Source organism: Drosophila sechellia, chromosome 2L (genome assembly GCF_004382195.2).
Source record: "Drosophila sechellia strain sech25 chromosome 2L, ASM438219v1, whole genome shotgun sequence".
Lineage (NCBI taxonomy): Eukaryota > Metazoa > Arthropoda > Insecta > Diptera > Drosophilidae > Drosophila > Drosophila sechellia.
In genome coordinates, this window is record NC_045949.1 from 11,361,231 (window position 1) to 11,374,886 (window position 13,656).

The 13,656-nt window shown below is 44.3% G+C and overlaps 1 protein-coding gene across 1 annotated transcript in view; it reads left to right on the top strand.

Moving 5' to 3' along the window:
• Nucleotides 1-12,046, top strand: part of LOC6612173 — a 43,780-nt gene extending 31,734 nt beyond the window's left edge. The window contains exon 4 of the mRNA XM_032722929.1: nt 6,413-12,046. Within this exon, the coding sequence (XP_032578820.1) occupies nt 7,044-9,728 (2,685 nt within the window). The 5' untranslated portion in view covers nt 6,413-7,043 and the 3' untranslated portion in view covers nt 9,729-12,046. The remainder of the gene's footprint in view (nt 1-6,412) is intronic.
• The last annotated feature ends 1,610 nt before the right edge of the window (nt 12,047-13,656 follow it).

Consider the following 13,656-nt stretch of genomic DNA (forward strand, 5'->3'; position numbering starts at 1 on the left):
AGAAAAATAGGTGTTTACTTTATATTACCTGTTAATCAAACCGTTTCTTTGGTTTCTAGCTGGTTAATCATTATTTCTAGCCCTAATTTAACGATTTCGTCCCACTGTGCCTGCTGCGACTGTGTGCACTGCAATTACGTGCCATTGAGGCAGACCATTGTTAGTGCTCTGCAGATAGCAAATAGTCGCATTCCGAGAAGGGAGTCCCTTTAGAGTCCAGCATTTCCAGGCCACCCCGTAACGGTAGAAACTCCACTGTCATTGCCTATTTCCGGCGTAATTGTTATGCCAATTTTTAAGGGCCATCCCGTTGGGTGTGCGAAATTAAATGAGAATCAAATAAAACCGACGGAACTGAAAGGAATACATAAATGTGGTTAAATTTGCAGCGTTAAATGTTAACAGTCGATTTTCCAATGCACAAGGCAGACACATAAAAATATCAACGCGTATTTGCGTGCTCCTTTCATGTCTTCAGCTATAACCCACAAAAAAAAAATATAGCTCAAAACCCTTCCCTCGGATAAGCCACATTCTGCCTTTTAGCCCATCAGCCGCTGACATTCCTCGTCATCATCATTCTGGCTTAGACTTTTGTGGACTTTGGGGGGAGTGCAAATTGACAATTTCTGTGAAATTGCACAAATACGAGACTGTGCTCCAAATTTTTATGGCAAATTACCCAGTCGCATGTGTGGATGGCTGAGGGGCATTGGGGCGTGGCTTTGGTGGGGCTTCGCTGGCAGGAAAATGTCATAAAACCGTTTCGTACGGCTGGGTTTTTTATGATTGGTTTTTAGGCGGCATTCCCGCCCGAAAATGAGGAGCAAAGAGGCACCAGAAAAGGGAAAAATAAATAAAATATAAACTGCGTTATGTTTATGCGACAAAAAAAAAAATCCGGGGGATGCGGAAAAACAGAAAAGCTATCAGGACGTCATCAGCAAGAGTATAATTAAACATTACGCACGGGCAATAAAAGATGAGACAAAAAGAAGAGCATTTTGCGGCATTTGAATGGGTGAGATGAAAGGTCGAATAAAAATATATAGCATATGTATTTACGATAAGATTAGCAATGGTTCAAAATCGCCCTTTTAAAATACAAAAGAAATGGAAAGCTTATGCACGTTTTAAGTCGTAAAACTTGCACCAATATTACTCGTTTTTCGTATTGATTGTTTTTATCAATGGCATACAAACATTATAAATATAAAATTAAGCAAATTTATTCCTTGTTGTGCTGCAAAATTTCTCTTACCAGCTGTTGTTTTCGAGTAAAGTTATTCGTATATTAAAAAGCAATTAAGCTGCATATATGTAAGGGTACGTAAAAGTTAATAAACTGCTAACGAAAGGTAGACAAACTGCACAAATTGCCATGAAGCGGGCTTTGTTCTTATTATATTTTGTTAATATTTTATTCACAGTAAAAAATGTCCCCACTGGTGTTTGTTTTCGATAGCCAAAATGCTTTGCTATATTTGCGAAACTTTAAAAGCAATTAAAAAGTTTCGTGCAGTGCTTTGATTTCAGCTTGCCACTCACCTTAGGGCCGAGATGAACTTTTCCGGGCAACAGCTGGCGTTGGCCAAGAAAGCGGCAACATTAGGTCCCATATATACAGCCATAGTATAAACATAATGATAAACATAATATGCCGCTGAGTGCCTGGAAGTATGCTTAATTCTGTGCAACTTTAGTGCCTTTAAGTTGCAGGCGGGACGCAAGTCCCCCAAAGTGAGCGCTGGACGCTGGGAAAGTCGGAAAACTTTCCTTCCTTCTAGGTCTCCCATCCCCCGCCCCCACCCTTTCAATTGTGCTGCCATCCCTAAGTGCACATGCCACAAACAACCTAAGCTGCTGCTAGGCAAATGTACATCGGAATGCGAAGTGGCAGCAGGACGAAAGGACGAAAGTGCTCAAAGGAATGCCGGCGGAGGCGTTTATTTGCGTTTATAATGTGTGAGCTATTAAAATTTTAGAGGCTGTTAGTGGCGCTGTGTTCGTGCGTCTGGCGGCGCACTTGAATTAAAATTGTTTCTGCTGCAGCATAAAATGAAAATTAGTTGATTTTTTTTATACCCGCCGTGCGGAAGGCGCGAGGCTCTTAAAGCTTTTAGGGCAGCACCAGCTGCTGTTCAGTCCTCAAAAAAAAAAATCTACAGTAAAGAGAAAATAAAAATGAAAAAATCTTTTAAGTAAAAATTTTCACAACGCTTGTTTGGATTACATTCATATTCATATTTTTATTTGTGTTTGTGTCGGCAAGCGTAAAGTGGAAATTAACATAAAACAGCGGCAACACAGGGCGCATACTTAATACCGTGTCGAATCCGGGATGCCCTCGCAAAAATGCAGGAATTAATTGCACACAAGCAGTGAGATTGTTTCTAAGATCGCTATGGCATATATAAATTATTAAATTTATGCTGCGGAATTACCAACTCTGTCCATGGACTCTTTATCTCGCCGCCACACACCCATATTGCAGCCCGCAGAGCTTAACGAACCCAAAAGTCCTGGCTCTTCTATTTACTTTTATATATAAATATGTTTTGCCGTAAGCTACGACCTTTTTTGCACCTCGCGGATTCAGCTGCAGCTTATTTTTGATGCATATTTTATTTTGCCATTGCATGCGTAATTTTATTTGATGCCACGCCCCGTGCGCCCACTTCACCCAACTGCGGTGTTGTTGCTGCGGCTAGTTGCGGGCTCGTAATTCGCAGCAAAGGTATAAGTTTTATGACCATTGCTGCGATTTTTGTAGCTGATGTCCCGAGAGTACTGGCAACATAGCCTTTTTATAGCTAAATGCATATAATATTGCAATGTATAAGAATATTGAGTGAAAGGCAAAAATGTAATACAAGTAATTCAAGTAATTCTTGAAATATTAAATTATTTATTTTAACCTTAAGCTAAAGGGATGCAGTTTTTCTTAAACTATTTAAATACTTTCATGAATGCTCTTATGGTAATTAACTTTTCAAGCAAGTCCGCTTGTATATGCAAAGTATGCGATATATTTATACATATATTAGAAGATTTTCCATAGCCATATATGGCATCACACTTTTTTGCCTTCGTTCTGTCTCCTTTGGCAGGTTGTAAAAAATGTATGTATTGTACAACAAAATGCCGTTGTCGCCACTGTGGCTGCACCTGGGCGGATTGTTGTCGTCGTCTCGGTGCCAGAATATGCACGGCAATGTGCCAAATTAAGTGCTATGCCTGCCAAAAAGGAGCGGCGAAAAAACACGGGGAAAAAACGGATCTCGACGGGACGAGGTCCTGTGCCAGGACGTCGCTTAAGTTGTGATGTAAATTTTAATTTCCACATGTTATGACATGTTTCGCAGCGCGCCTTTGAAGTTCCGCCACGGTTGCTCGTCTAATTCAAGGTGCGGCTTTAAGTGGCCTGTGGAATTTTAAGTATTCAAGGAGTCTATGTTAAATTAGTGTTCTCAAAAACTCTTATGAAATTTCTGGGGGTTCCAGAAAAGTCAACCGAAGTCGTTTGGTGGTGTCTGGCTTAAGGTTGCCAACGGCAACAAACACAAATGCTTGGAAAATTGCCATTTTGCCGCAGCTGTTGATAAGTTTTTAATTAGGTTTAGGCTTATTAGGTGGGCTGGGCCATAAAGCTGTGCGGTTTCAGTGGTAAATATTTAGCTGGTATGATTGAATGTAATTTACGTTCAAATTGGATTTTTCCTTATAAAATCAACTAGATGATGTACAATTTGGAGAGTGAATTTATGTTTAAGTAGCTGTTATTATTTAATTAATGTAATTGGAAAAATGTATCAGTAACTAATAAATGTGATTACAGTTTAAACTTTTCAGCTTATACGTTTAATTTTAACGCATACGCCCTGTTGTACAGGCACAGAAAGTATCTTGTAAGCTTCGGCAAAGCCGTATTTCCCACACAAATTATTGGCACCGATAACGAGTATTATCAGAATTATCAACATTTCAAAGAGATTCCACAGCAACCCGATTGCGCAATCAATTTCTTATGAAATTTTCATTTGCTCCTGAGTGAAAGGTCAATTTGTTGTAAAGGCCTATTGATTTCCTGCGAACGAGCTAACGGAATGAAATTGAAATTATTCCCAGTGACAGCAGTTTAACTGGCGTGTCAATGTCTGGGTCTGCGTTAACATGGGACATGTGGAAAATAAAATAAATATTTATCTAGCCCGAATTATTCCGGCAGTAGCCGCAGCAGGCAGGAGTTGAACAAATCCCTCAAATTTTACAAGTCTGCTACGTTCTTGTCATCTTATTAAATCCCACAAGATAGAAAAAGTTTCGGGCCAGGACAGTTGGAAGTGCTTCACAGAGGTTCAACTGCCTCTTGGTCTCGACTGTCAAATCATTTTGTGATAAGGATATAACAAATGTGCACACTCCACACACACATACAGTTGCGAGCCAGGATTTTCTATCTCTTGTCTGTGTGTCTGCTTCATAACTGACAAATGAAAATGTCAAAAAATGTTTGCTGACAAGCCAACCAAATGAGAAAGAACATTTTCCATTTATCTCCGTGCGCAATTTGGCGAGAGGGACATTTCCGAAAATTTAATTAAAATTTCGATTCGGCTTAAACTAACCAAAAACAGCTGGAAAGCACTATTCAATTGGTCAATTAGGCAAATACCAATACAAATATTTACAGTCGACTCGGTTGAAATCCAAATAATAAATTTTACAAATTTTTCCCGCAGTGTTCAGTGTGCGGCCAGGAAAATGCCTTTGTTTACTATCGGTCAGAATACGGTTTTCCAATTAACAGACTGCCATTGGGTGGAAGTCAGGTCCTTGAGTAACCTCACCTTTCAGGTGTATCATTACAATCTCGGCTTCAGTTTCGCACTAAGTACCGCACATTTGAGTGAGAGCTAAAAGCAGCTGGGCCAACATTAGGCCATAGAAAGTCGCTGGCCATGATTAATGTTCGGTTATTAATAATGTCCTGTCGTCCTGTCGGTCGAAGAACAGACTTCAGGTGCCTGCCAAATCAAGTCAATTTGCTGGAATCCGAGTATCCATTACGCATTTGCATTGGCGCCAGACGGTTCGTTCTTAGTCAACTGAAATTCGAGTCTATCTGTAGTTGGGCACTTGGAGTGGGTCGGTGGGGCGGCTAATGAAACTGGAATCTTTTCGGGATTTGCCTTTGTGACCGAACCGGCTCATCTTGGGTTTCCCAGAAAGATGGTCGAAATCTGGGTCTTTGTTTTTATGTTATTTTCCACGTAAACGCAATTTCTCGGTGCGCACAATAAACCTGCATTTAAGTTAATTTTCCTGTAATTTATCTGTTATTTAACTAAGGCAGCAGCCATCGTGCAATATGTTGCATGATTTATGCCCGACATTTTCAATTGTTTATGGCTCTCGTTTCCTGCTCTACTTTGGTCTGCTCTTTGTTTTTCACTTAGATTAATTTTGACAAATATTAATGTCAGCTTGCCATGCCCCCAGGGTGAATTTAATGAACTGACCTCATAAAAATATGAATAATAAGCAAATAAGTGCGGGAACAAGGTGGAAAAACACAATGATGCGTCTTAATGGGGGCAGCAAATTATTTGGATTATATCAACAAAACGACCAATCCATTTCCATCCAATTAAAGTCGAACAATTCGTACTTTCGCTGTGTCAATGCTGCGAGTGCGAGTGGGGATTTGCATTTCATTTTATCCGGCTGGGATATATATTTACATAACTGCAATATCAATTCTGGCCATAATAAGCTTGTTGAGGCACTCGATTCACTTCCGAGCCAATCGGATCCGATCCTATTCATTATGCAAGAAAACAAACACTTGAATAATTGAGAAGCCTCGTTGAAACGCGACCTGCTGCGAAAACTATTAAAAAATAAATCAGCCAGCGCAGACACAAAAATGGCCAGTGAGCTTATTATCGGGTATAATTTACCTCGACTGCGCTTTATTTATGGCTCTATGTCACGCAGATAATGAGCCAAATTATTTTCAATTTATTTTGTGCGTTAATCGCACGAGGGAAAAATTAGTTTGTCTGTAATCACAGAATACATGAAATGTTTCGGGATTAGAGTTAAATGTTTGAAAGCTACATTTTTGTTAGTTTTAATCGCATTTCGCAATTTGAAAATCGACAAGTCGCAGCATTTTAATTATTTTTACTTTGACATAAATATAATAAATGGGCAATCGAAACAGGGAAATTGCTTTTTGCTAAATGAGCTCTGGAATATATTTTTACACTCATAAATAACGTAGCCATGTATTTATATTATTAAATCTAATTTAGGTAAAATATGATTGCCTTAATTATAATAATATCTTTTCTCAGGCCCATTGACTAATATTTCTTTTTGATTTTTTTGTTTAATTTTCTTGCAGCAAGCGGCGTTAAACGAGACACAAAACAAGTTCGACAAGGAGACGCGGCAAATGCATTACATTATAATTTCATTAAGGACATCAGCCTTTCTCTGCCGCCAGTGAAACAACGTAGCCGGGAGATAAAAGAGAGGTTGGAGGAGAAAAAACAGAGGTGGGGAAAGGCGTGCGGAGAAAGTCGGAAAGCCGCAAAAGGCGACAATAGCCCCCGAGCCCATTGCCTACTTCTGAGCGCTGTCAAGCGCGAATCAAGAGCCTGGCATTTTTATGAAATTAATACAAAGGACGCTGAAGGAGTAGAGGCTGAGCCGAGTGGAAGCGGAAGTAGCAGCCATGACAAAAGCGCCAGCGACAGGACAATGATGGGCCGCACTCCGATAGCGATTAAAGTGGAAGGAGAAGCGCTGCTTTTATGGCCCGACACTGCTCGAGTAGACGTGACAGCGTCCGATCGGCTAATAATATTTACCCGCGGAAAAAGCCCGGCTGCATAATTTGACATGCCAACGTGAGCCAGCTGGCGAAAATTGTTTACCCAAGTGCTGCACAGGCAGAGCGAAGAAAACGCAAGTACGAAACATAGAAGGATCTCTGAACAAAGGACTAAGCCCAGCCGGAGGCACTTGAGACAATGAGTGGTCTGCCAATCTGGATACCGCTCCTTGCACTTCTGGGCATCACTGCCGCCTGTCCGCCGGAGGTGTGTGTGTGCAAATGGAAGGGGGGCAAGCAGACGGTGGAGTGCGGCGGCCAGCAGCTCTCCAATCTACCGGAGGGCATGGATCCGGGCACCCAGGTCCTCAACTTTAGTGGCAATGCGCTGCAGGTGCTGCAATCGGAGCGGTTCCTACGTATGGATCTGCTCAACCTGCAGAAGATTTATCTATCCCGGAATCAGTTGATCCGGATACACGAGAAGGCCTTCAGGGGGCTGACGAATCTGGTCGAGCTGGATCTCAGCGAGAATGCGCTGCAGAATGTGCCCAGCGAGACGTTTCAGGACTACAGCTCACTGATGCGTCTTTCGTTAAGTGGAAATCCTATCAGGGAGCTGAAGACATCCGCCTTCCGGCACCTGTCCTTCCTCACGACACTGGAGCTGTCCAACTGCCAGGTGGAGCGGATCGAGAACGAGGCCTTCGTGGGTATGGACAACCTGGAGTGGCTGCGACTGGACGGCAATCGGATTGGGTTCATCCAGGGCACCCACATCCTGCCGAAGTCTCTGCACGGCATTAGCCTGCACAGCAATCGGTGGAACTGCGACTGCCGCCTCCTGGACATCCATTTCTGGCTGGTCAACTACAACACCCCGCTGGCCGAGGAACCCAAGTGCATGGAACCGGCGAGGCTGAAGGGTCAGGTGATCAAGAGCCTGCAGCGGGAGCAGCTGGCCTGTCTGCCGGAGGTCAGTCCCCAGTCGAGTTATACGGAGGTGAGCGAAGGCAGGAACATGTCCATCACCTGCCTGGTCAGGGCCATCCCGGAGCCGAAGGTCCTTTGGCTGTTCAATGGCCAGGTGATGAGCAACGACAGCCTGATGGACAACCTGCACATGTACTACTATATCGACGAGACGATCGGAGTAAGTGGCGCCGAGGAGAAACGCAGCGAGATCTTCATCTACAACGTTGGTGCCGAGGACAATGGTACCTTCTCCTGCGTGGGCCAGAACATAGCTGGCACCACCTTCAGTAACTACACCCTGAGAGTCATAATCAAGGAGCCGCCGGTGGTGAATGAGGTCTCCTTCCCCAGGGACTACATGAACTATATTGTGGCCAGCAGTGCCGGTGGCGGCATTATCTTCGTGGTACTCCTCTGCACCATTGTGGTCAAGTGTAAGAAGACTTCGGAGCCGGTCAAGCAGCGCAAAAAGTGCGATCAGGTGACGAGTATTGCCGGTGGCACTGACTCCTCGACGGGGAGCACCCAGGATACGGGCATGGGCATGATGAAGTGCGCCTCGATACTGAATGATGGCGGGGATAGTCTAAACGGAAACGCAGGACTCCTACTGGGCGATACCTTGACACCCACCAAGGCGGCGAATGGAGCAGCTGGCGGGGGCATTATTCTGGGCAATCAGATGAAGCAGAACCTACTGCTCTACGCCACTCCGAATTCCGCCCAGCAGCAGCTGCAGCTGAATGTCAATCTGATGGGCACTGGACCAGGATCACCGCCGTTGCTCCTGAGCAATGGCCACGGCTTGGCGGCAGCTTACTGCTCTCCTCCCGCCTCGCTGCGAAATTACCAGGAGAAGAATCCGGACTTGGTCAACGATGCGGAGAGTGTCAAGCATAAGCTCAAGACGGCGGTGAGTCTGGACGGAGCCGGGGAGTACGAGACGCAGAGCGACTGCGGTCAGTACGAGGGCTGCTATCAGCTGGCGGCCGCTCCACATCCGCATCAGGGACACCAGCACCCACATCCGGGACATCCGCTAATGGGACGCTTTGCCCAGGCGATGACCACCTTGCCGCGCGGCATGCAACTGAAGCCGGCTCCCCATCAAGTTGATGTCCACCTGAATCCGGTGTGCTTCCTGGGCCAAGATGGATCCTTCGCATACGACTACAGCAGTGCCCATATGGTGCAGCAGCCACCGCAGCAACAGCAGCAGCAGCAACAGGTGCAGCCTGCCAACAACTTCTATCGCACGTTGCCACACAACAGGTTGCACAAACAGCAGCAATTTCAGGCGGCTGCGGCAGCAGGCGGAAATGTCGGTGTGTGTGGCAATCCTACACTGCGCTACAGCCTCGAGGCCGAGTTCATCCAGAGGGGTCCGACGGTGAGCTACGAGAAGTACCAGCTGCCCAATGTGCGCTTCACAGCGGAGGGTTATCCTCAGCAGCAGCAGCAGCAACAGCAGCAACTTCAGCAGCAGCAACAGTTGCAGCTGCAGCAGCAGCATCAGTTCCCCTCGCCGCCAGAGGGCTACAAAAGCGATTTGGCGGTGATGCCGGCGCCGTTTCAGCAGTGGCCCAGCTGTTTGCCCGGCTACCGATTCGCCCAGTCACCCACCAGCCTGCCAGCGGTTGCAACTCCACCACCAGCCGCAGTGGTGGCAACACCACCACCGCCCACATCAGCAGTAAGCACACAATCCACGGCCACATCCACCATTCCGGAGCTGGATGAAAGCGAGGCGAGTTCGCCGCGCCTCGAGGAAGCCGCCGGGTCTGCAGCGCCACCTGCCGGTGAGGAGGAGAGTTCGGACACCGCGAAACTCAAACAGCTTAATGGCCCCTTGGCCGACAGTCCCGACGAGGGATACGTGGGCGATGGCCAGGAAACCAGCGACATTTGACCCGGCCAGCAGCCAACTGCCAGGGATGAAGCGGCCTTAGACGATTCAGTGGCTCTGTAAATGGCCAGGCTGATCACCAAAACCACTCATAGCCTAAGTTCACCCTTCACTTGTTTCCGTCCCGCTGATTTTTTACATCACTTACATTTTCCCTTTTCTGTTTGCTGGCTCGCCCCAAAAAAAAGGAAGCAAAACAAACAAAGGCAGACCCAAGTTTAACCTAATAATTGGCTGAAAGAGAGAGCTCCGAATGCGAGTCCGAAAAGTAGAAGGGCCAGAAAACCAAATAATAGAGGGAGAGCAGGAACCGGAACTCTCCAGCAAGCCGATGTTCAAATGCCCAGTGTAAAAGGATCAAGTTTCAGTTAGTTAATGGGAATGAAGGAAAAGTTCACGTCAGGTGTGGGAAGTTTTACCTGAACAATATATTTTTTGTAAATTGCTTCCGATTGAAAGTTGAGTTTAAATCATGAAGTGTTATGGATAATCAATCAATTTAAGAGGTCATATTTTGATATTCAAACCATTTCAATTTGTTATTTTAGTTACAGTTGCATGAAGTCGTGTCAGGACTCCCAAAATATCATGACTTTTCCGCAGGACTCTTTGCGTTCAGAGTATTTGGCAGAACAATAGGCGGACCTAACCTAATAAAGCCGAAAAACAAAGACGCCGCTAAACAAAAGCCTCTTGTCGTTGTTTGTTTCTGTTTGCTGCGTGCTTCGAGTGGCAAGCTGGCAGCGTTTTATTTCCGCTGATGTAATTGAAAAACTTTTTCATTTAATATAAAGTTTTCAGCAGCTTCCCCGCAGCACAATGGCAAGAAAGCGAGGAAAGAAAAAGCGAGGGGACGCAAAGAAATCCCGGGCCTACAAGACTACTAGACATGTGGGGGGATTCCTATGTGGGCTATGTGTGCCGATTGAGTTGTTGTATTCTCGCAGGCGTTGTTAGTTGACAATCGACGAGGAAGTCCCATCCACCCCTTTCTGTGCATCCACTTCACGAGGTTCCGAGTCGGTGGCTCACTTCAGAGCCAAGTGGCATGTGTTTTCGCCATGGCGACACCTGCTCTCCGTGGCACAAAGGACTCCAGCTCGAGTACCCGGCTGTTGAACTGTTGAGCCTTTCAAGGGAAAGGACTAAGTCTAGATTTCCGGCCGAAAATCGCGAGTGGCATCAAGGGCTTACCCCGTGTAGTGTGCTCTAGTTTATGAAATTTTAATTCGGGCCACATCCGCTTCAGAGTTGCATTTAAATAATTTATCGCATTTATTTTCCATAGAACTTTCTTCGAGTCTGAAACAAACCTTCGTCCTTCGTCCTTCACCCTACACCCCCCACTCACTTAAGAATTTGATTTTCCCGCCTTAAGTTTGTTGTATTGGATCAAACAGACATGAACACGAGTGTTTCCGGGTATCGTTAAAGTAGATATCGTAAATTAGATCGGCTAACATTGTCAGAACTAACTAAATTTAGGATAACCCTGTTTGAGACTTGTATGTAAATGTAGCCATAGAAATCGTTTAAGCAGAGCCCTAGCTTTCCCTTTTAACGTAAAAGTTATGTAAAGTGTTCAAGACTTTTCCACTGTAACATAAATTGAAGAAAAATGGAGAAAAGCGGAAATGCTTGCAAAAGTATTTTGAAGAGACAAAAAAAAAAAAAAAACAAAAACAATTAGCAATAGCTAAATGCATATGAGGGAGTGAGGGCAGAAGCAATCATTTAAGCACAATATGGAATATTGTAAATTGCATAAATAAATCATTAGACGTAAGAACAAGGCAAACACACTCGTACTCGGAATGATTTGTGTATGTAGCGAATGACTAAATTTTATTTTCACCAAGTGAGTTAGTTGGCAAATGCACCAAAAGGAATATAGAAGCAGAATCTAAATTAAAAAACCGAAAATACAACAAAAACACATTTTAGCCTAGCAAACTGTTTAAAACTCAACCCAAACACAGACACACTCAAGGTACATATATTAAACAAAGGAATTGCCAGCTGGCAGAATAATTTTAAATATTATATGGCATACACTACAATATAAAGAGAATGTTTAGCATAAGTTAATGGTTAGGCAAAGCATACACGCATAAACCTAATAAAAGGGCCATAAAAGGTAACAGAGAGATAAATTCAGAAGAACATTGGGAAGACACACAATCTAGTTATAAATAAATTCTCTAAGGTAAATTAAAATCGAAATGCATAAAGATAATAAGAGAAGCAAAGTGTATAAAAGGATAAGAGAGAAATTAAACCGAATAAAACGCATTAAACTGAAGAATTTAATAAAAACTAAATTATGTCGCTTTTTATTTAAGCCAAATGGACGAGTGCCGCAGTGCCAACAAAGGGGACGCAAACAATTTCAGCGATTGAATATTAAATAGATGGAGATGGATCCTTTTCCCCTTTTTTCCACCAGGATAATGCCGGGGACTAACGAAGAATGGAGAGGGAAATGCAAATGCGCCGCTAAGTAGGCAACGCAAAAACGTCCATTTGAAAATGGAGGGAATGCTTAGCTAGATGTGTTGGAATATAGGAAAGAAATTAAATCAGAGAAGAATGATGTACCGGATGGAAAATGCACACAAATAGCTTTTTGTTGATTAAAAGCTATTTTAAGCCTTTAAATGCAGAATTGAAATAATTTGGCAAGATTATGTAATTGGAAAAAAATCGATTGAATTTTTGACAAAGTCGAAAATGGAAGCATATCAAATATTAATATTTAAAAGAGGAAGATGGATTTTCTCATTGGCTTCGACACAAAGTGCTTACATATTCAAAGCCATAGTGACAGAAAATGAATTATGTCCTAATTAAAAATGCTGAAGGCATAAATAAAGTTAAACAATGTTAAATATTCATAGATTATTAAATTCAGTGAGGGGAAATATTATTATCGTAAGTCGCAACATCCCAAAGACTTGCAATCGCTTTTGGCATATGTAACGACGGCCCTGCTGCCGCAAAATTTCCACAGCAACAAAACCTATTGCAGCACAAGGTTATGTGCAGGCCTCAAGATGCGCACATCACGCATACGCAGTGTCTGCCCAAAAGTAAGCACGTCAAGGCGCGTGCAAGGTCATAGCCCAACTCAAAGCAAAGCCAGCAGCACACAGGGCCCGGTCTGAAAGCCCGGACGGAGGATAAAACCCGGACCCGGGCACTGACGCATTATACGTTTCAGTGCGCAATAATGTCATTAAAAGGCGCAAACGGAGAACGCAGGCTGCGAGCGCCAAAAGGGAAGCACAACTGGGTCACTTAATGCAGCCACCCAGTTGTTACCTCGACCTGACATTTATGAGCAGCTGTAGATGGCTGTAGCTGACTGCCCCTGAGCGAAAGACAATTTCCAGTGTGGAGCAATTAAGAGCAGGGTTTAAACCAGCTCCACACCAACGGCAGCCGCTCCACACGAGTGTCGAAATTTATTGGCAAAAGCCCTAAGCCAGCACACCCGAAAGGCGTCTAAAGCCAGCAAAAATATGGCCACAGAAGTGGTCGGGGTTGCGAAGAACTTGGGGCTTCCTCTCAAGCATCAGCCTCATAGTTGACAGCGCCAGAGAGCCCGGAAAACCAAAGCCAAGCTGGAATTGCGGCAATGGCAACGGCATCAAAATCAAAATCAAAGAAGACTAGCATCCGACTCCGACCAAAAAACCAAAGTCAGAGGCGCGCATAATTAATGTAGGCATAAAAACAAGTGACTTGTAAATATTACCAAGGCGATGCACAGTATCCGTAAGCACCAGAACCCACATCCATGTCTTCTCCCGGATGCCGAGTATCTTTGGGATGCGAATGTGGGTGGGCATGTGCCTTCGGTGCGGCTACTTACAATGTGGCAAGTACGAGAAAGGACCGCGTTGTTGAGGTCTCATGTACGGTGGGGCAG